The sequence below is a fragment of the Scomber japonicus genome, chromosome 15, assembly GCF_027409825.1.
Source record: "Scomber japonicus isolate fScoJap1 chromosome 15, fScoJap1.pri, whole genome shotgun sequence".
Taxonomy (NCBI): domain Eukaryota; kingdom Metazoa; phylum Chordata; class Actinopteri; order Scombriformes; family Scombridae; genus Scomber; species Scomber japonicus.
The window spans coordinates 26,918,010-26,941,878 of NC_070592.1; the positions used below are offsets into that span (position 1 = coordinate 26,918,010).

Consider the following 23,869-nt stretch of genomic DNA (forward strand, 5'->3'; position numbering starts at 1 on the left):
TTTTTACTGATTATTTACAACCAGTGAATTCAAAGGGGTGATCAGCTGCAGAGCCAGTGATACCATGGCTACCTATCACAGGTGTAAGCTAATGACCATAGTAACCATATCTCACTGCAGAATAAAGGAATGTGTCAAATAAACATAATTATAGGTGTACAGTACATGAAAACCATGACAGTATGCAAAAGAGGGGGCGTTCACTGGATCACGTGACTGGATATCTCTCTATCATATATACTGTACATACATGTATCTGCAGTGTGCATGTGGAGTCTGTGTGTTGCCTTGTATATTATGTAATCCATAATAGATATAGAAGCCCTGTTTAAAGTGACAGAAACATTTGCTGCAAGTGTCAACATGACTATGGTTCAAGTGCAATTTCTACAATGCTAACATTACAGATATAACGTTATAGTATAATGATACACAAAAATATTGGTTCCATCCCACCTTTAAAAAAAAAATTACATACATATTTGCAGTTTTCAAGTTTAAACTGACAGAAGTACTGTTTTTGGTGTCAATCTTCTTTACTTTATACACTTTATACATTAAATATTTATGAAACTTTGCTTTTGATTTACAAATAAATATTGCTACCCTTAACTTTAGAGGTAATAACTGTAGTCAAGCTCTTTCTGTAACTGTGAATAAGGTTTCTACATACCTCCACTGGTAGTTTAGCTCATTCTTTTTGAGCAAACTGCTCCAGTATTCTGAGGTTTGATGGGTGCCGTCTTCAAACTGCAAGTTTAATCTCTTTCCACACATGTTCAGTGGAATTCAGATCAGGACTCATGGCAGGCTGCTTTAGAACAGTTCAACGTTTTCTTCTCATCCACACTTGAGTGCTTTCTGATGTATGTTTGGAGTCATTATCATGCCTGACACTAGGCTGCATGTTTCATTTCAAAATGATGAAACTGGTTTATCAGTGATTCAGAGATTAAAGGGAAAGCTAAAGGATATATAACTGGTCATATTTAATATTATCACCATGGTTACTCCACTTAAGGTTGTACTAGACGTCATAATGCAACACTGTTCAAAAATCCAACTTGTTTTTAATATCCTGACCTCATGAACAGATGTGTCTGAACAGTGTCTCAGCTACATTAACACAGAGACACCACAGATTATTTCAAATATCATTTTAGATGTATGAATCTTTAAAAAGTAGATTAAAAGGGTGATTTTTTTTCCAGTTTAAGTGAACCCTTTATTCTTTTAGTGAAATCACCTGTTTTTCTCAAACCCAGATCACATTAAATTAGACTAATATTGCAGTCTGTCAAAGGCTTTGTAGATGTTTAGTGCATGGGAATATACATACAGTACATTAATAACTCACAATAATACAATGTATACTTCATTCATTTAAGTGGTCGTTTAAGAAAAAAGATGAAAAATGATGACTAATGTCTTAGTCATATTTATATGAGTCATTGATAGTGTCCATGGAAAGCTATAATATAGATCATTACTGCTGATAATGCAATGAACACACTGTAATGTTACAGAGTGAGCTGAGTGCATCATTAACAGAGACTGTCAGTGCCTTATTATGGCTCCGGCAGTGCAGATGTATAATGAAGACCATTAGAAGGTTATCTGCACGGTCATATTGGACAGAATCCAGCAGATAATACAGAGGCCTTGTCTGTCTCTAATCTTTCTCTCTATTATTTTTTCATAACCTCACTGTGCACGTCAGAGTATGCTGTATCTATTAAAGCACTCCGACTGTTTCTACTAGACAGTCATGGCAAAGCAGCACCATCTGCAGGCTTTGATGAATTGGAAAAGGGTGAACATTTAATTTAATGGTTAAATTTGCAGCTTTAAATAGACTGGAGGCTTTTAAACCTTATATTGTCCTCAGGTCAATTTTGACCCAGGAGGACAACAGGTATGAGGTATAATGTCATTTAAATGAAATCCATCATTTCTAATAATATATGTACAACCTGTGGTAATAAATTGGAATGAAGAAAGCTGGAAAGGTCTAACAAAGAATTGGGTAAACCAAACAGTCAAACCAAACTGGGTCACTTTTGACAGGAGGGTTAAAAATGACTATAGGACACCACAGGACTGAACCAATCAAGTTTGTGAAAGCCAGTTCTTTTATTTCCCCAATATTTGTTACAATATCTGTCAGGGCAAGATGGAATCATCTCATGCAACATGTGACACCACACCATAATACGCAAAGCAACATATTCTAAGTTCAAATCTTGCTGTGTCATGTGTTATGTAAAGCATTATGTTACATGAAGACTATGCAGCTTAAAAACAATAGCTGTGTCTCCTCAGTCAGCAGCATGTGTTGCTTTAATGATCACAGGCATGTGATGTGGGTTTAATTCACTTTAAAAGATTGCTGAGAATCCAGCAACCATCACATCTCTCCATCACCACTGGAACCAAAGACTAAAGTTGAAAGTAAAAACTGAGTCAAACAATAATTCACATGACTGATTTCTCTCATATTTTATGAACAGAAATGGATGCAACACTAATTTGAAACATCATAATTACACTATCAACCATTCTCTGTGATGTCTCCCTGTCTCACTGTGATGTTAGACAGCTGCTCAGTGGCAGTAAAGCAATGTGCTAAAGATGAGTTATTCTACTATCATCCACCGCCGTTTGCAGACTACACCGCTTCGTTGTCTATCGATCGAATTCATTGATCAAAACCTCTAAAGGTGGTGAGACAAACAGACTAGTGTTTCCTCTGCAGCCACCAACAGGTCAACAGGTTTGACTTATCAGGTGAGATATCTCTATATGGAGATGACAGACTGGCACAACAAAAAGACAATTCAACAGGATAATCATAAAAGTTCAATATTTTACACTTGTTGCATTCAGTCCTGGGTTTTATTTCAGAGATGCAGTAGAGGATATCTTCTCTACAGAATCCTCCGTCTTGATTTACTTTGGCATTATAATGCAATGAATGACTTCATATATATTTAAATAAATGTTAATGTTTTGTTACCCAAAATAAGCCTGCACACCAAACACGGGGATACAAGAGCCCCATCTGCTGGACTTAAGAAGCCACTTGGAGACATTTTACTGGCTACAAACCCTCAAGCTGTTCTCCTCCAGCCAGTCTTCCAAAAAGCAGTGTGTAGTCAGCCTCACATTTCAGATGTCTATGAGTTGTTAACAGCTCCACCAAATACTGATTCTTCCCTCTAAACTTCTCACATGCTTTCATTTCAATAAATGTTCAAATGATCCAATATTTCAGCAAAAATTTAAGATTAGAGAAAAAGTCCAAAAACTGAAAACACATTTGTGTATCAGAACTTAGTTTTTTCTTCTTTCCTCTCCCATTAATCATCTCACCACCCCTCACATTTATCTGCTGACCCTTTGGAGGGGCCCCACCCCTAGGTTGGGAAGCACTGGACTAAACTAGCTGACTTTATATAAAGTAGTATAAACTAGCTAACTGTATATAAAGTAGTATAAACTAGCTAACTGTATATAAAGTAGTGTAAACTAGCTAACTGTATATAAAGTAGTGTAAACTAGCTAACTGTATATAAAGTAATGTAAACTAGCTGACTTTATATAAAGTAGTATAAACTAGCTAACTGTATATAAACTAGCTCCACCTCCAGCAGCTACAACAGTAACATGCTGCTCTAACACTGATGCTTCACTATTAATAATCTAATGATGTCATATATAATAATATATCACTACTTTTACTGTAATACTGCATACTACATCACTATAATACTGCAGTACTTTTACTGTAATACTGCATACTACATCACTATAATACTGCAGTACTTTTACTGTAGTACTGCATACTACATCACTCATAATACTGCAGTACTTTTACTGTAATACTGCATACTACATCACTCATAATACTGCAGTACTTTTACTGTAATACTGCATACTACATCACTCATAATACTGCAGTACTTTTACTGTAATACTGCATACTACATCACTCATAATACTGCAGTACTTTTACTGTAATACTGCATACTACATCACTCATAATACTGTAGTACTTTTACTGTAATACTGCATACTACATCACTCATAATACTGCAGTACTTTTACTGTAATACTGCATACTACATCACTCATAATACTGCAGTACTTTTACTGTAATACTGCATACTACATCACTCATAATACTGCAGTACTTTTACTGTAATACTGCATACTACATCACTCATAATACTGCAGTACTTTTACTGTAATACTGCATACTACATCACTCATAATACTGCAGTACTTTTACTGTAATACTGCATACTACATCACTCATAATACTGCAGTACTTTTACTGTAATACTGCATACTACATTACTCATAATACTGCAGTACTTTTACTGTAGTACTGCATACTACATCACTCATAATACTGCAGTACTTTTACTGTAATACTGCATACTACATCACTCATAATACTGCAGTACTTTTACTGTAATACTGCATACTACATCACTATAATACTGCAGTACTTTTACTGTAGTAAGCCTACTGCATACTACATCACTCATAATACTGCAGTACTTTTACTGTAATACTGCATACTACATCACTATAATACTGCAGTACTTTTACTGTAATACTGCATACTACATCACTCATAATACTGCAGTACTTTTACTGTAATACTGCATACTACATCACTCATAATACTGCAGTACTTTCACTATAATACTGCATACTACATCACTCATAATACTGCAGTACTTTTACTATAATACTGCATACTACATCACTCATAATACTGCAGTACTTTTACTGTAATACTGCATACTACATCACTCATAATACTGCAGTACTTTTACTGTAATACTGCATACTACATCACTATAATACTTCAGTACTTTTACTGTAATACTGCATACTACATCACTCATAATACTGCAGTACTTTTACTGTAATACTGCATACTACATCACTCATAATAGTGCAGTACTTTTACTGTAATACTGCATACTACATCACTATAATACTGCAGTACTTTTACTGTAATACTGCATACTACATCACTCATAATACTGCAGTACTTTTACTGTAATACTGCATACTACATCACTCATAATACTGCAGTACTTTTACTATAATACTGCATACTACATCACTCATAATACTGCAGTACTTTTACTGTAATACTGCATACTACATCACTCATAATACTGCAGTACTTTTACTATAATACTGCATACTACATCACTCACAATAGTGCAGTACTTTTACTGTAATACTGCAGTACTTTTACTGTAATACTGCATACTACATCACTCATAATACTGCAGTACTTTTACTTTAATACTGCATACTACATCACTCATAATAGTGCAGTACTTTTACTGTAATACTGCATACTACATCACTCATAATACTGCAGTACTTTTACTGTAATACTGCATACTACATCACTATAATACTGCAGTACTTTTACTGTAGTAAGCCTACTGCATACTACATCACTCATAATACTGCAGTACTTTTACTGTAATACTGCATACTACATCACTATAATACTGCAGTACTTTTACTGTAATACTGCATACTACATCACTCATAATACTGCAGTACTTTTACTGTAATACTGCATACTACATCACTCATAATACTGCAGTACTTTTACTATAATACTGCATACTACATCACTCATAATACTACAGTACTTTTACTGTAATACTGCATACTACATCACTCATAATACTGCAGTACTTTTACTGTAATACTGCATACTACATCACTCATAATACTTTTACTGTAATACTGCATACTACATCACTCATAATACTGCAGTACTTTTACTGTAATACTGCATACTACATCACTCACAATAGTGCAGTACTTTTACTGTAATACTGCAGTACTTTTACTGTAATGCTGCATACTACATCACTCATAATACTGCAGTACTTTTACTGTAATACTGCATACTACATCACTCATAATACTGTAGTACTTTTACTTTAATACTGCATACTACATCACTCATAATAGTGCAGTACTTTTACTGTAATACTGCATACTACATCACTCATAATACTGCAGTACTTTTACTGTAATACTGCATACTACATCACTGTAATACTGCAGTACTTTTACTATGGTAGGATTTTTCATGCAGGACTACTTTGAATGGACTATGTGTACATTGTTTTATTGCTGCTTTTACTGAATATTTCCTCTAGCACTGCTGTATGTCTGTCAGCACAGCAAATAAATCTTGCATATTTGTGGATTTTTTCAAGGACCCCCACCCAAAAAAAGTTTCCCCAAGTTCTTTCCATTCCAGTACAGTACACTACAACTTTTTCATAGCAGATGTGATTGTAAACTATTCCCATATATTGAGAAAACTCTACAGTGTCAAACATTACACAGATGCTATCAGACATGGTAGAAAACACATTCCTCAGGTTGGTAATATACACTTCACTCCTGCTGGGACACACATTCACTGCAGCAGTAAAATAAGTCTCATGCCATCTCCTACTTTTTTTATTCCATATATTGAAAAGAAATCACTTTGTCATTCCACCATACTCTAGTGGACAAATCTGACCAATTTACAACCTTCATGAATCATAAATATGTTGAATCATAAATGTGTTTTTCATCTGGTTGCCTCAGGATATCCTTCACACTGGGCATTTCAACATATAAAATTGCTAATCACCACTCTCATTGAATTTTGAGTGGTTTAGTAAACATAGTTCCACCTGTGATCCACCATAGGAAATAGATGGATAAGACTATACTATGGTTATTAGCCTTAAATAAAAGCAGTGCCTATAGTACAACTTCATAAATATGTATCTCAACAATCACTTGACTATCAATACTTATTTATTAATTATCAGACAGCTCTGTGTATCCTGGAAACAGCACAAAAGGCTTTCTTGAATTTTAAGTTGTCATATTCTGATAAAAACTGACTTTTTTGGTGGGGCCTGTAGGAACAATACACTTTATTCTATCTCCTCTGAAATCAATTATTCATAACACAGAAAACTATGGTGTTAAACTTGTGGAAAAGATATGGAAGGTTGTCTTTCCTGTTACTGTTTACTGCAGCTTGTCAAATCTACTGTATGATTCTCTCATTCTTTGCCAGCAGCTGTAAAAACCGTAGAGTTTTTTTTTTGTTAGTGTATGCATCGATTATATGGCAGAAAATCTCTCCCGCCTCCAGCAGCGGGTTTTGCTTGTGTAAAAAAATTACAGCTACCATGACTTTAATCTATTACTCAAGTATTTAATAGCACCATAAAACCTACAGTAGTAAAGCACCCTGGGTAAAGACAGTTAAAATATGCTTACGAGTCAGTGGCGCCGTTAAATCAGTGTCTGCCTCTGTAAAAGTCCAAACGATGCTGATAATAAACCTCCTGATTCACTGGCAAAGCAAACAGTGACAAATATGCAGCGGTGACAAAAAGTTTACAGTTTATTAGAATGATCGACGGTTGCCATGTTACAAAGTTATCAAAGAGAGGGAGGAAGGGATGGAGGGCGATCTGTAAAACAACATGACTGCTTACAAATAAAAAGAAACGAAGGGAGACATGAGTGATAAAAAAAAATCTTGATCTTTTACAGCAGGCCTTGTCTCTTCAGATCCTCGTAGGTCTTCTTGTTGACCACATTGCCGCTTGAGTCCTCGTACTCTTCCTGAAACACACACACACACACACACACACACACACACACACACACACACACACGAGTCATGAGAAGGGCAGGTTTATTAATTACTAGGATGTGTGTCAGCTGTTCTTGAGTGTGTACTTACTTCTGTGTCAGGCTGCCACCGCTCTGATGCCTTCTGGGACTTCAGTTTAGCCCACACTGGATGGAATAACACATACACACACGCTTATTAAAACTTCCAAAATCCACACGGGTCGATGAGAAAGTGACGAGTCGACACTTACGAGAGACGGCGTCCTCGATTTGTGTGACGTTGGCGAAGTGAGCCGTGTTGGGGATTCCCAGGCAGCGCATACCGTGAGCGTGCCTCCATTCCTAATACACACACACACACATATTCCACACACTTTAGTTTCAAGAGATGCCACACAAAAAAACCTCTTATTGGTGTTTCTTTGATCAAACTGGAACGTACTGCGAAGTGCCTCTGGAAGGCTTTGGGTCCTCTGTAGGTGTAGTTTCCACAGATCTCACAGTTGTAGTTGATGTTCAGTCCGTGGAGTTTGTAGAGCCAGTATGGAATGGGCTGCAGGGAATTAAACACACAGTAGCTCAGTCACATGGAAGATTGTGGAAAGTTTAGATGAATCAGATACATTCAGTTTCTAACACAGACAGATAAAAGCAGGAAGACTTATCATAGTGTATTTAAGAGCTACTTAAGCTATTTACTGCTGCGCTGTATTCATTTGCAACTATTTTAATAATCAAATAATCATTTTTAGTTTAACATTTGATGGTTTCAGCCTCTCTAATGTGAAGTTTATAAGCTTTTTTGTGTCATACTGGACTGATGATCAAACAAAGATCTGAAAATGTGAAGATGCAAACATGAGCTCTTAGAAATTAAAAACGGGCACCTTTCACTATTCTTTAACAATAAACAGACTAATGAACTACATGATAATGAAAATGATCCTTAGTTGGAGCCCTAAATATCATTTTGAGTCACTTCTACTCCAGTGTTTTCATTTTATGCTATTTTATAATATTAATCCACTACATTTAATCCATTTCAGAGGGAAATATTGGAGTGTATCCTCCACTACATTTAATCTGTGGAGGAAAAAGTAAAATATTTGGACCGTAGCTTTAGCTCCTTTTTACATCCAGATTTTGAGCAGCAGAACTTTTCTTCTTCTCTCTCCCATTAATCATCTAATGACCCCTCAGATTTATCAGGGGACCTTTTAGGACCCTGAGGAGTTTCTAACCGCTCAATGAAGCAGTATTTAATGAGTCCATGGTGTGTTTGTCTCAGGCACGTGCACGAGGAATGCACATGCACGTGGCTGACACGTTCCTGCTGAGGATTTTCACACTAGTCCAAAGATCAGCAGAGAAGACTGTAAGCTAGTAAACATGGATGTAAAGAATAAAAGATGTAAAGAATAAAAGATTTAAAATATGTTTCTTATATTTTTTTTATTATTATTATTTTTATTATTATGAGATTTATTTAAAGTCATGTGGCGTTTCCCACACAGATATCTGTAGCAGCTCCCAAAACAGAATAACACTGCTGATAAAAGCTCTTGCTTATGTAATACAAGTATCTTCATCATCATCATCGTCATCAGTGCACAGCCCACCATCAAGCAACACTTTAAAGTTTGACACGTCTCTCAGCATCTGGTTTGCACTTCATTTTCAACATCGTACCTCTGAGCTTGTGTTTGCTGAAGCTGGAGAAAAAGCAGCTATTTTTGTGTAGGAGTGAGACCTCACCTTGCCGTCCCAGCCCAGTGGCAGGTTCTTGGGGTTGTAGATGATCTCGTTGTCTTCATCCTCACTCTCGCTCTCGCTGAGCTGCTCTTCCTCCTCTTCCTCGCGCTCCTCTCCCGTGCGGGCCTGCTTCCTCTGCACGTTCTCGTGAGTCAGCTGCCTCTGCTCCTGTAACCCATGGCGACCACCGGATAGAGAGAGAGGGAGAGAAAAAAAGAGTCCTATGTGAGCCTACGCTATAGATAAAGGAGGCTGGTTACCTCACACTTAATAATGTTTGAATAAATTGAGTCTTACCCCGAGGATCTCCACATATTCATAGACCTGAGCCTCCAGGAAGGCGATCTCCTTGTTCCGCTCTGTGTCTCTGCACATATGATGGATGGATGGAAGCAGTTAGGAATTATATCATAAATGTTATGACACGCTTTCAAATGTTTTCATCTTTTTTTACAACCTCTCGCTTACTTTTTGGGCCCTTTGGCTTTGGGATTCTTGGCGAACAGGGAAGGGTCCAGTGATTCCAGAGATTTGCCCTTTGTGCTGAAAAGTCTCTGAGCTCGCTCCTCCAGAGTCCTGCTCAACACACACACACACACACACACACACACACACACACACACACACACACACACACACACACACACACACACGTCAGACTGCTGCTCCACTGCCTGACAACATGCTCTATATGGCCAAAACCTGCTGTCGGTGATGTTCAGCAGAATGTGCACTGACAGCTGTACAGTCTGAGAGTCTTTTTTTTCCCACTGCAGCAACATCACCTGAAGCACTCCCAAGCTTCAGAGAGTTCCTCTGTGTGTTTCCACTGTTTAACAAACATTCTGCATATTTATTAAAGATGTGACATATTTTTTATGGGTGATTTGCTGCATAAAAATGAAAAACAACATGTAATAAATCATTCTCATGCACTAGCAGAGAACACAGTGAAAAGATAAAAGCTTGTTAGTTATTCACTTAAAGCAACAGGACAGTGGGCTTGAACTTATTAGTAGCAGCTCTGATCAGTGTTCACATTCAGTCCTGTATGGAGCTTTATAAGCCTTTTCTTACATCTTTTTTCTTTCTTGAACACTTTTCTCCTTCTTTCAACAACTGACGGAGCAGAGACCTCAACTGTACATTTGCATGTAAAGGGTGTTTTTTTAAAACTAATCAACCAATAGACATTAATTGCCAGTGATTATGATAATCAGGTAAATGTGATTTATTAAGTAATTATTAGATATGGGATTTTTGAAACCCATACTGATTTTACAGGTGAAAATTTCACCGATATTGTGGCCGATATAATGAATGAATTTTTGAATGGGAATTAAAATAGACCTTCTCTATGTGGATTGATCACTGATATGAGGCTGCTTTATTAAACAAGTAACTAAGTAACATTGACGAAATTAACTCTAACTAACTAAATAAAGAAGAAATAAATAATAAAATAGTAAAATAAACATCAGTACTGTACCATATCAGTCATTATTTCAATTGATTGAAATCCAATCAGAATTTTTTTTCTTCTTGATTATCAATAAATGTCATTATCAATTTTTCACCTTTCATGTAGAACTACAGTAAAGTTAGTAAAGTTATTCTGTTACACATGTTCATGGGAAACTTTCAACAGTGGAAATTTGAACTTTAGTAAATGTAACGAGTGTAATTGTTCAGCTGGAGACAAACTGAACTGTGAGTCCTGAACAAAAAGTGTTTGCTGTGAATACACGTTCACACATTAGCTTCCACTTAGCTGACGAGCTATGAAAGTAGCTACGTGGTTAGCTGGCTAGCTAATGTGGCTAACGGTTAATGTGGTTGATGAGTTTGATGAGCTGGTCGTCACACACAGAGTAAAAGTTGGGGGAAGTTGTTTCAGTGTTGTGTCTCATCAGCTCGGTCACAACCTAGTGTGAAATCAACAGTGAACACACTCAGTCCATCGCTGTCTGCTGAGCTGCACAAAGCTGCTCTGATGCTAACCTTTCAGTCTGCTACATTACTGACTACTGACATTATCAGAAAACATGTGCACTGATACTGATATATCTGTGAAAGGCTCATATAGGTCGTTAATATCGGTCTGGCACTTTGAATATTTGGTGGATAAAACAGACTGTGGCTCAGAGATACTAATCAGCAGGTTGGTGGTTCAATCCCTGGCTCCTCCAGTTCACATGTCAAAAATGTCCAGGAGCAATACATTGAACCCCCGATTGCTCCTGAAGGCTGTGTCATCAGTGTGTGTGTGTGTGTGTGTGTGTGTGTGTGTGTGTGTGTGTGTGTGTGTGTGTGTGTGTGTGTGTGTGTGTGTGTGTGTGAATGAGTGAATATTGACATGTAGTGTAAAGCACTTTGAGTGGTTGGAATATAAATGCATCCTGTTTATCATTTAGCATTTTAAAACTGTGGGCTCTGGGGAAATCATGGAGACATGTTTTAGTATTTTATAACACTTCAGAGTCTATAAACAAGATAAACACACTTTATATTTGCAGTCCAAGTGGACAAAGATACTCTGAGACTGTTAAGGAAAGGAAAAGTTAAAGACTCTTATTGATAATGAGATGACTCGTAATGAATCTGATGGAAACTGATTTATGTTTTGTTTATGTATACTTATTATATTATATACTTATTTATTTTTTAAATATATTACTTTTTTTTACATGAAGCAAAACACTTGTGGCTGTATTATAAAACATCTGGCTACAAATAAAAATAATATATTAAAAAAGACGAAGACATGAACTGACAATGAAAATAATAACTAGTCTTTTGGCCTGTACCGAAATTTTTTCATTCTTACATCATGTGCCTCTTTCTTCCTCAACCCAACTCCTCTCTTCCTCTCTGCTTTGATAGACAGCAGTGAGTCTCCATTCTCTTGCAGTGTAACACACACACAGACTACATCATGTAACAGTGTGTCAAACAGTACGATGACACCTGTAGCAGACAGTAGAGGCTCTGTACAGACTGTAGCAGTGATCAGGTAGCAGAGGAGAGAACACCACGCTGCCTTTGTGTGATTTTATAGAAGAAATAAAAAGGTGCAGGTGTTCTGACTTGACAAAAAGTTTGCTATCATCAGAATAATGGTGTGTAATATTAGAACCATGCTCACCCTCCACACTTCAGCCCCAACGCCATGAGAGCAGACTTCAATCTGTCCAGACCCAGAGAAGCCAACTCCTGTGAGACAGTCACAATCATTAATGAGCAACATTTGTATTAATATTACATCATTCATCTTCATGTATGAGAAGTTTGATGTCTTACCTCCCAGGAGGAGAAAGCAGAGAGATCCAGATGAGCTCCGGCATGAGTCATGGCGCTGCTCGTCTCTTTCTACGCTCCAAGAAAAACAAAACGGAAGGAAAAAAAAAACATCAGCTGAGCTACAACAACTAAAATCTGAAATATCATCACACATGAAAGAGGAGAACTGAGAGGAGATCTTACAGGCCAGCCAGGAAATGTGCCGTTCTCCCATTTCTTCTCAAAGTCTATGAGCACTTTGCCGTAGAGCTCGTTCTGGTCCAGCAGAGGTTTGACCCGGTCTGTGTAGTCCTGCAGGTACTCCAGCATCATCTCCAAATACCTGCACCGACACCACACATCACAGCTCAGCATACAAGTTAAACCTCACAAGATACTACACGTAAAAAGCATGCTGGACCTACTTTTTGTACTCAGCGTTCTTCCTGTCTTTTGGGATGTCAAAAAGCTGGTCGAATGAGGACAGGTAGGTGATGTACTCCAGTTTCTGTAGGAGAGATCACACATGGTGGTTAATGAGAGATCGGTCTGAGGGTGAAGAATGAATGAAGCAGAGAATAAAGGGATCAGAACCTCAGCTCCCTTCAGGTTGATGTACTTCAGGTAGCAGTCATGCAGATCCAGGTAGCGGCCGTATCCTTCCTCGTCGGTGAACTCCACGAGATCTGTGGAAAATAGACCCCTGCTTTATAATCTGTGCAATACCAGTATCACACTCATGTACATAATGTTACTATACTTTACTACTATTGCTTTTATTGCTTGTGTAATTACTTCTTATGTGTTGTTCTTCTTTTTATTGATGCTCTTATTTCTCCACCGTGGGACTAATAAAGGATTCTCTTATCTTACACTACTGCTCTACTTTTAAAATGTGCTATCTTTTTTTAATACTTTCTTTATTGTCATCATTTCATTTTATGCATCTTGCACATGTTATATAAGCTACATAGTGATGACAACCGTGAAGTAATGTGAATAGGTGATTAACTGATATGGCAGTTCAAGTAAATCAATAACAGTATTATAAACATCATACTTTTTTTGCAGCTTGTTCCCTTATTTAGCTCTGCCTTTTTGTGTGTGTGTGTGTGTGTGTGTGTGTGTATAGTTGGGTGGGTGAGGGGGGAAAAAAGCAATATTCACAGTACAGTACATTGTAGTCATTTTAAATTCATAGAAAGTTCAAAGAAAAAAAAAAGAAAAGAAAAAATGTTGCATCTAAATTTGATTTCATATACTCTATATATTGTTTATTCTTTGATTTGACTACTTTTAGTTGTACTTTTTACTATTTCAAAATGATTACTATTTGAATTATTACTGCTATCACAATTTCTATGTTTAAATTACTATTTTTATTTTTATTATTATGTATTATTCTTATTAATTGCCATTTGTATTATTAATATTTTTAAAATAGTATTATTTTATTGTTATTATTATGATTATTATTATTTTCCATCATATATTAATGTTTCTGTTCTTTTTAACATTGTTTTATGCTTTTAGGCTCTTAATGTGAAGGACTTGTATGTCATTTATTTTGTTGAAAAGCACTTTGAGCTGCATTTATTGTATGAAAGGTGCTATATCAAGTTATTATCATTATTATTAAAAGTGCTGTGTGAGAGCAGTTCCTGTAAACATTCTCATTATTAGACAGGAACATCCAGGCGTCAACAGCTTTTGTTAAACTAGGTGAGATGAAACGTGTTGCAGAGGATTGAGACGTACTCTGAGCCTCCTCGCTGGGGTTGTCTCTGGCCTTCATCAGCTCCTCAAACTCTACAGACATGGGGATGGAAATCTACAAGAGACACAACAACAACATTAGGATAAAGTAATCCACTGCTAAAGCTTTTACGTGTCTGATCTGAGGGTTTTACAATCAGAGATGTATTACCTCATTTGGGTGTTTTCTGTGAAACTCCTTGATCTGTTTCAGTCTGTTGTAGAACTCTGCAAACTCATTTGGTCCTGAGATGGCAGCGAGTTCATCCCTCCTCATTCTGACAAAGAGAAACATTTACAATACTATTCAGACTATTAAGCATGATATAATCCACCATATACACAATAAATAATTAAATCTTTTATGGGGAGTAAAGTTTCTGTTTCAAAGTGATACAAATGATTCAAATGAGAGTAAAAGCAGGAATATCCACTCATTACTGGAGCAGGTTAGTAGAGTCACTGGTTAATGACTTACCCATCTTTGTCTTCATAGGAGTCTCTGAGATTTGCGCTCACTTCCATATACCTCTATAAAAACACAGATAGAAGGATTGTCACCACTTTATCTTTGCCATTATGACTTCTCCAGAACACATTTTTGTTTTACACAGAAAAGTCACAAATCTCTCTAACTACATCTTTCAAATTGCAACATCTACGAGTTCACTGCCAATTTATTGTGTGCCATTTCTGACTTAAGAGCACTTCTGAACTGTTAAAGTCATTTAAAAGTTGAAAATAGTTACGTTTACAAAAGGATGACTACAGAAGTTGGACTCATTTTGATAGAATAAAAATGATGGAGGGACTTATAAGTCAACCAATCACAGAAGTTAACTTTTTTCCTATTATAAAATCAACAAACACTAGTATCAATACTTAATAAAGCTTGACATTGTGTGATACAGTCATATGTATCTATTAATAATCAAAGACACGTTAAATTGACAGATTTTCAAGTGGAGTTTGGCACAGCATTAACTCCAGCAGCATAGAATGATGGAGGGAATTGCGAGTCAACCAATCACAGGTGACTTTATTCCTGTTATAAAACCTGACCGGCGGATCACTTGTATGCCGAATGTTACAACAAACACTATCAATACTTAATAAAGCTTGATATCATGTGAATGCAAGCGTATTCATCTGTTAATGATCAAAGACACGTTAAATTATTTTTTTTTTTAAGATTTTAAAGTGGAGTTTGGTGCAACGTTATCTATCGGATAATTTCCTAGTAGATAAATGAAGCTATTAACTTACATATGCATGTTTCTAATCTTGAATGAGGTTATTATATCTTACATGATCATGCAAATCATATAAAAAATGACTCTATAAGTGTCTTTAATACGTTAATATGTTAGTAAAGTGTAACTGTAGCCCGACGAAAGCTTTTCTATAATTAACTATTAGCTTATAGATGAAAAACTCTCTCTTACATCCAGCATTGCTCTTGTTCGGTGGTCAGAGTTAATCTGTTCCCGCAACTGTCAAGAAAAAAAAGAATATCATTAAAAAAACACAAGTTAACTTCCAGACGCTATAGATTAGCAACAATGCTAACGTTAGCGGACAGCTCACCGTAGACTTCTTATGTAGCATTTCTTTAGTTTTAGCATCCATTAGCCGCTCTTTCTCTTCATGGTAGCGACGCTGCTGCTCTAAAATAGTCTCCATGGTTAATGAAGCTAAACTGTGTTCACTACAGACAATAACAGACAATATCAGGCTCGTAACTAGCTAGCACATAAATGAAAGAAACGTTAGCTACGGCTAAGTTACGTTTGTTTTCAATGGCGCATGTTGAGAGCGCTAATGTCCGTCACTGAGCTCGGCGTAGAGAAACATTGAATACTTTCAATGGTTCCGCATTGGTGACCGCGCAGACAAATACACCCGACAATATTTAATGACATTTAAATCGTTTTTGAAAGAAAATTGTTGTTCGTAATCAAAATAATGAAACATAAATAATAGTTAATTATTCATGTTCATAAATGTGACTACAGGTTAATATTCAGGCATCTACCTGAAGTGTTTTCCTGTTAATTTCAACTAACCTGTTTTAGATTATTAAATAAATAATAAACATGGAGCCCTAACAATCTCCCACCAGCAACAGGTCACCAAACCACAGACATAATGAATAAGTCCACTGAGGCTCTGTGCATAACCTGAAGGAATGGCTGTAAATATTTAATAAGTAGGAAATAGCTTCTGAGATCTTCATTCACACTTTAAAGCGTCGCCAGCGTGATATTCCTCTCCTTTGCACTTCCTTTGTAGTCCACACTATCATCAAAGCTGCCATAACGCTTCACAGAGCACACAGTCTGCGCGCATTCGCGTGGGAGCGCGCACGGAGGCGGTCTGATTTGTCAAGCTACTGCAAACAAAGAAAAGAGCGGAAGTGAGAAGTCCCTGCCTAAAGGTAAAAGACTTTTGATGAAGCATAACAAAGTCATCACTACGGTGTATAATAATGTGTGCCTTTGTGGTAAAATGTGGATAAAATGACTCTGTTTGTATGTATGTTTCCTACACATTTAATCTTCTTTTTGTTTTTTCATCACCAGATTAAGTTCAATAACAGCTTAAATAGTGTTAACCACCTTTAAATCACTCCAAATTTTGGATGCAGTTTTGTAAATGTTATTTGGTGAACTGACTCCCTGTACAATTAACACCAATCAACATTCGAGGCCTAACAGGGCCAGGCTCCTAATTATATCTCACAGGTGCCCTATGAGACCCTCAATGCTACCTGAGACCCTCAGACAAGAACATTCTGTGTGTTCTCTTTACCTGTCTTTTAACCAAAAGGGGACCGGGCCTTATCTGTCCGGCCCTTCAGTTGTGAGACTCGTTGCTTGAGTATCTCAGGTGAGCACAATCAGTATCATCTTTTAAATTTCTTCTTAAAGCTCACTTTTATGAAAAGGCCTTCTTTTTACTCACTATATTCCTCATCCTTTATATGTTTTTAATTCTATATTCTATCTCTATTTCATGGTTTTGACTATTGTTGGTTTAAGGGGCGATTTTAGACCCATTTTAGGGAGGCTCAAGTACCCCTAAATTTGATCTCAGCACCCCTAAAAATAAATAGTTTTTTCCCCTAAAAATTCAAATGGTTTAATTAACAGCTTTAATGTACTTTGGATAGTTCTGTCATTTATATTGTCTTTTCCTCAGGGTTCATTAACTATCTTTAGGTCCTCTCCGTAGTCTACTATAATTATTATACATAGTAGATCACTCTACTGTGTATTGTTGTAATTTACATTATCCAGTTAAATGAATTATCTAGCAGGGGGGGCATTTCCACATTCCAATTAGGAGCTGAGCCCCTCTAAAGGTCTGAGAATCCCCCCTGGTTGGTTTTACTGTTTTATGATTTGATGTTTTATCATTTAACTATAATCTGTAGGCCACTTTTATCAGAATTATCAATTTTGCTCATTCTGTTTTATTTGATTTTATGGAAAGCACAGTGTAACATTATTTTGAAAAGTGCTATATAAATCAAGTTATTATCATTATCATTATATATCCCAAAAGGGCAAATTCACGTCAACAGTCTAAAGATAGATAGATAGATAGATAGATAGATAGATAGATAGATAGATAGATAGATAGATAGATAGATAGATAGATAGATAGATAGATATACTTTTATTGATCCCAAGCTGGGAAATTACAGTGCAGCAGCAGCATTACACACAGTAACGATAACAACATATAATATAAGAATATGAAGAACAAACTATACATAATGAAATAGCAAAATATCAATAGCAAATAAAATAAAATAAAATAAAATGTACAAAAGTATATACAACTAATTGACAGTGTTGATTTTAGTGCAAAGTAAAATAATGTGCGATGTGTGTAACTGTAGAAAATAAAGTGCGTAGTGACTATAAGTTTTTTTAGCTGTTATTATACAGTGTGATGGCATGTGGCAGGAAAGATTTCTTGTATCTGTCCCTTCGACAGATAAATAACTATTTAAAACAATTCATACAGCAAAATAGGACAAATGTAAACATATCATCTACATTCAAAAGCCATTTTTATCATAGCCTATATATTCGCCTTACTATTGCCCTCTATACAAGTATATAATGTAAATATATACGCAGAAGTAATGAGTTAAGCAGTGAAACTCTTGAAGAAACCAATGTTTTGCTGCTATAATGACTTCACGTGCAGTTTTGTCACCTTGTCTCGCACCTCTTTTGAAACACGCGCGAGACGGGCACGCTCATGCTTTTATTTTGTCATCTCGCGACCGGAAGCGGCTCTCTTATCTTCTGCGACACTTCACAGTCTCGTTTCGGTACATTCTCCAGCAGTCAGTCAAAGCCGCGGACAGCCAGCCAGCGTACGGATTACGGAATATACCGCTGAGGACATTCTCACGCATTTCTCCCGCCGCCGTGCGTCCAGCCCGCTTACAAAGGTCAGTGCTTCTTACCATTCCTTTCAAAATAAACCTTCAACTCCACTGATAGCGGAGAGGTTTGTTATCGCTGTCTCCTCTGAGAGAGCGAGAGAGAGAGAGAGAGGGCGAGAGAGAGAGAGAGAGGGCGAGGGGGGCGGTGGGTGGTGAAGAGGAGGAGGGGGGGGGGGGTGAAAGAGAGAGAGAGGGAGAGAGAGAGAGAGGGGGGCATCCGCTCCGTCTTTTGTGCTGGAGCTGATTTGGCAGCGGTCAGTGCTTCAGCTCCATCGTGTCCTCTCTCTCTCTCTCTCTCTCTCTCTCTCTCTCTCTCTCTCTCTCTCTCTCCTTACTGTATGAAGATGTCTCACACTCGAAGCTGTCCGTCCTCTCACCCAAAAAAAAACCAAAAAAAACGTGTGAACCTACCTCACACAAGGAGGCCTCTGAATGATCGTTAGCAGCCACCGTTTAATTCACCCTCTGCTCTAAACAGCACTCAACTGTAATACATGTCAACTTCTGTCAACCTATTATAGCTATACCCCCCCCAAAAATGCGCGAGCTTAGGTAACAGCGCGAGACAAATACAAAAAAGTTGCCCCCCCCCTCAACTGCCCCCGAGCTGCTTTGTTTACTAGGAGATAATTAAATTGATAAAAAAAAGCTTGTATAGGAATGTGTAGGGGGTGTGTGATATTTCTCTAGGCCTCCTCAATTACACACACACACACACACACTTTCCTGGAGCTTTTTTCTAACGTATGTGTGTGTGTGTGTGTGTGTGTGTGTGTGTGTGTGTGTGTGTGTGATGTTTGACAGCTTCACTGCTGAATCTCTTGGGGCAAACATCTAAAGTCATCTGCAACTTTTACCTCCAATTTTTGTCCTCACATGACAGCTGGAAACACATCATTTCCTACATTGTAACAACTCCCCCCCACCCCACCTCCTCTGCGTTATCCTAACCCATATAATCCCCCCCCCCCACATAATTATCTCCTGCATCAACTCACCACCAAATGCAGTGAATTGCATCAGATAGAATAGAATAGCTTTATTGTCATTGCACACAAGATACAATGAAATTAGGATAGGACATTCACATAAACACACATACATTTTACACACATCCATACAAATAGCCTGTGTGTGTGTGTGTGAGTGTGTGTGTATGCAATGGCTGTTTGTCTAATGTCAAACGCCAAGTCAAGCTTGCCAAAACCCGCTGTCATGTTTATTGAACAATCTGCCCTTACTTCTGTCCAATTTGATATTCCTTTCAGCAGCAAAAAAAAAAGAAGAGCCCTCACACTCATTCATCTGTAGCATGCATTTTTCATAGAGAACCTGGGAATGTAAATAGAGGCATTCACCTTGAGGCTCATACACACACACACACATACATACATAAATAGACACACACGCCCACGCAGCCAGGCAGGCAGAGTGATGGGGGGGGGAATTGGATTTAGTGAACATGACCTTGTAGGCGTCGTTTAATATTGAGACTTGAGGCTTGTGGCGATTCTTAGGACGAGTGTTAAAAGATCTGAGGTGTGTGTTTCACTTTTTTAAAATCCTCTTCTCCACAGAGGAAAACAGGAATAACCTCGGCGTTGCTACGACTAAACGCGCTTCATTTCCAGATTGTTTTCTGACAGATGTTTTCTAACGTCTCCATTTGTCAGTTTGTGGAATAGCCCAATCCCTTTCTCCACCCACCCTCCATCCCTCCATCCCTCCCCTCCCTCTCCCCCAAAGGACAATCTGACATCAGTGTTTCCCACAGCTTGACAGTGTACTCTGTGGTGGTGGGTGGCACAGCGTGTGATGGGCGGGTTCGGTAATAAACTAGTCAAACAAAGCTTTATGTATAAATCTTATTTATCGCTTCATGTGAAATGATCTCATTTTCCCAGGGTGCATCATTTCTGACATTTTCATTTTCAGAAGAGTTTGCATCCTACTTGTGGTGCTCTCTTCATCTTCCTGGCCGCTTAGTAGTATTAAGTAGTTAATCTTTAGGAATCTCACATCTGGATTTAAGTTAACAGGGTTAACTGATGAATAAATGAATTTGAACGCATCTTAAAGTCTCCTGCCTTTATGAGCGGGGGGGGGGGGGGGGGGGGCAGGCTGCTCCTCTGTGTTATTAACATCATCACTGTCCAGCACTGAGCAGGTGCAGGGTTAATGAGGTGAGACGAAGCTGAGCACCAAGTTATTTTCTCAACCTCCAGAGTTGGTTTGTGTTGTTTAATGCTGCAGAGTGTGTGTGTGTGTGTGTGTGTGTGTGTGTGTGTGTGTGTGTGTGTGTGTGTGTGTGTGTGTGTGTGTGTGTGTGTGTGTGTGTGTTGGTCAGCTGCTCTCCTTTGTTACAGCTGAACTCTGCTGCTCTTCTGCGCCAACGTTACTCTCTGAGCGACGCTGTAGAAAGTGTACAATATACTTAACATTTGTCTCGCATCCCTCTGCTGCCTGACTATAAGATAATTCAGGTGTGTGCGTGCTGTAGACCGTCCAGATGTTACACTGCCCTCACAGTTTAGTTCCACCTTTTTCGTTCCGTCAAAATCACATCAACGGACATTAAGAAAATCAATTTTTGAATTGGCTCTTATGTGTGTCTTCCTTCTTCTTATATGACAGTAAACTGAGTATCTTTGGGTTAACGAGACATTTGATGACATCATCTTTAACTTTGGGAAACAACGATGAACATGTTTCACTTATTTTCTGACATTTTTATGAACCAAACAACTAATCAGTTAATTGGTGGCGGCAGCTCTGCTTTTGGTGTGAACAGTGCAAGATGATTGACTGACATCCAGGAGAGACTGTCTGAAAATATGTGTGTATATATTACCTCATTTAAACTCTCCCCCTCTCTATGACAGCTGACTGCTGACTTCACCCTGGAGTGTATCCATCCAGAGCATAAAGCAACATTAACAGTTCCAAACCCCAAATATTCAGGTGATTATCTCAGAACAGGAAGAGAACCTGCAAAATTTACTTTATTTAGTATTTAACAGAGTACAGCTGAGGCATTTCACAAATACCTAGTAGTTCTTAATTAAAGATATATACTCAAAACCAAAGAGGAAAAGTCTGAGGATGACTAAAGTCAGTAGAATACATCATCAAGGAAATGTGAATGTGAATGTGTGTGTGTGTGTGTGTGTGTGTGTGTGTGTGTGTGTGTGTGTGTGTGTTTATGTCTGTGTGTGTGTGTGTGTGTGTGTGTGTGTGTGTGTGTGTGTGCCAAAGGGGGAAAAAAAGACAAACAGCAAACTAAGGACAAAAATGATGACTAATGCTAATAACATTAAGCTTTAAATAGCAGTTTGGTTAACAGAAGGTTCACTTACTCATTATTTCTGAAGCTTTCAGACATAAAAGTCAGAGAATTAGTAGGAAAATGAGGTCAGTAAGAACCACTACTCATCATTTCATGTCCCATCAATGGAATAAACTCACACTACACATGTGGAAATGAATGATTTAACCAGACTAATACACTAACCCTAAACATCAAACCAAAGTTAACACTTGTGTTGAAAACTAAATGATAGAAAATCAATTAAGAATGTAATGAATTGTTATAAGTCATGTATCAACTTTCACCAGTTTAAGCTTTTCCTCGATTTGATATGACTGTAAATGGAGTATGTTTGGGTTTTGGACTGATTCTCTGACCAAACAAGCCATTTAAAGACACCAGATGTTCTGAGCTGTGAGACATTATGATGGACATTTTTAACACTAAGGCTGATTAATCATGACAGTTCAATCTTGATGTTGGAAAATAGTAGCTTGACGAAATAACTCCAAATCAAGGTCCTGTTACCGGACTTTTTAAATATCACCATGACAATAAAATAGCAATTGTTATTTGCAGCTATATTTGAAACATCCTCCTCCTTTATAACAAAGGATCTGACTGATTACAGATTTATTCCATTACTTCAGTTCATAAATAGCAGCATTACAGCATCGACTGTAACACTGCAGCAAATCCTGTTAGGTGTGTGTTTGTGTGTGTTCAGTAAGTATGCGTAACACTACCTGTGTGTGCAACCTTCTGCCAGTGTCAGCATGTCCAGTGAGGTGCAGCCGAGGCCGGACGACAGCCCCAACACCAGTGGGGGAAGCTCAGATGCTGAGCAGAGGGAGGCGGCCCCTCCGGAGCAGCCGGGCCCCGAGCAGCGGGACCAGACTCAGCCCAAGAAGAAGGAGGCCAAAATCTCCAGCAAGACTGCTGCCAAGCTGTCCACCAGCGCCAAGAGGTAGATCTGCACTAGCTCTCTTTTACTTAGTGTTCCTCGTCTGGGTCTCTGCCCGCTCTGCCCCGATGGCTCTCTGTAACCGCTCGAGTGCTCGTCTGTCGCTCCTTCTTTGGTTTTTCTCTTCGCTGCTGAGTGCTCACCGTCTTTCCACGGATCAGCTGTCAGTCAAAGACAGCTGGTGACACTTGTTTAATTCATTGTTATAAGTCAGGATGAAATGAAAAATGCATTTTTAACCCTTTCTCAGCCAGCATGTCCATCTGGGCCCCACATGTCAGTAACATGGGCCCTACATGTGAAACACATGTGGGCTGACTGTATGAGCCCCATAAGGGATGGAAGCGGGCTAAGCAGGCATGGGCATAAACAAAGCAAATTGTATGGGCCCAATATTGTTTCAGAAACATGGGCCCCCCATGTGAAGCCCATGTAGGCTGGCTAAATGGACCCCATTTAAGGTCCATTCTGATCCCACTTAGACTCCATATGGGCAAACATATGGGGTCTACATGGGTTTCACCCATTGGTCCCCACCTGAAACCCAGTCAGAACCCACTTGAAGCCCATATGGGCAAACACAGGTAGGAAGTGCGGTGCAACCCACTTGGGACCCAAAATTGAACCCAAATTGAACCCT

General features: G+C 38.1%; 2 protein-coding genes across 2 annotated transcripts in view; one reads left to right on the forward strand and one right to left on the reverse strand.

Moving 5' to 3' along the window:
• Positions 1–7,453: 7,453 nt before the first annotated feature.
• On the reverse strand, positions 7,454–16,283 carry sf3a3 (splicing factor 3a, subunit 3). The gene is made up of 17 exons (XM_053334115.1): positions 16,081–16,283; positions 15,939–15,986; positions 14,972–15,024; positions 14,666–14,771; positions 14,497–14,569; positions 13,333–13,424; positions 13,164–13,246; positions 12,943–13,081; positions 12,760–12,828; positions 12,605–12,672; positions 9,928–10,035; positions 9,757–9,826; positions 9,463–9,627; positions 8,150–8,260; positions 7,959–8,049; positions 7,817–7,872; positions 7,454–7,695 (listed from the first exon to the last, which is right to left on the reverse strand). The coding sequence occupies exons 1-17, from the start codon at positions 16,174–16,176 to the stop codon at positions 7,618–7,620; spliced, it is 1,506 nt and encodes a 501-aa protein (XP_053190090.1). The 5' UTR covers positions 16,177–16,283; the 3' UTR covers positions 7,454–7,617.
• Positions 16,284–18,849: 2,566 nt separating this feature from the next.
• The window catches only part of LOC128373929 (ubiquitin-conjugating enzyme E2 E2), a 72,189-nt gene continuing 67,169 nt past the window's right edge, over positions 18,850–23,869 (forward strand). The window contains exons 1-2 of the mRNA XM_053334130.1: positions 18,850–18,964; positions 23,035–23,232. Of these exons, the coding sequence (XP_053190105.1) occupies positions 23,042–23,232 (191 nt within the window). The 5' untranslated portion in view covers positions 18,850–18,964; positions 23,035–23,041. The remainder of the gene's footprint in view (positions 18,965–23,034; positions 23,233–23,869) is intronic.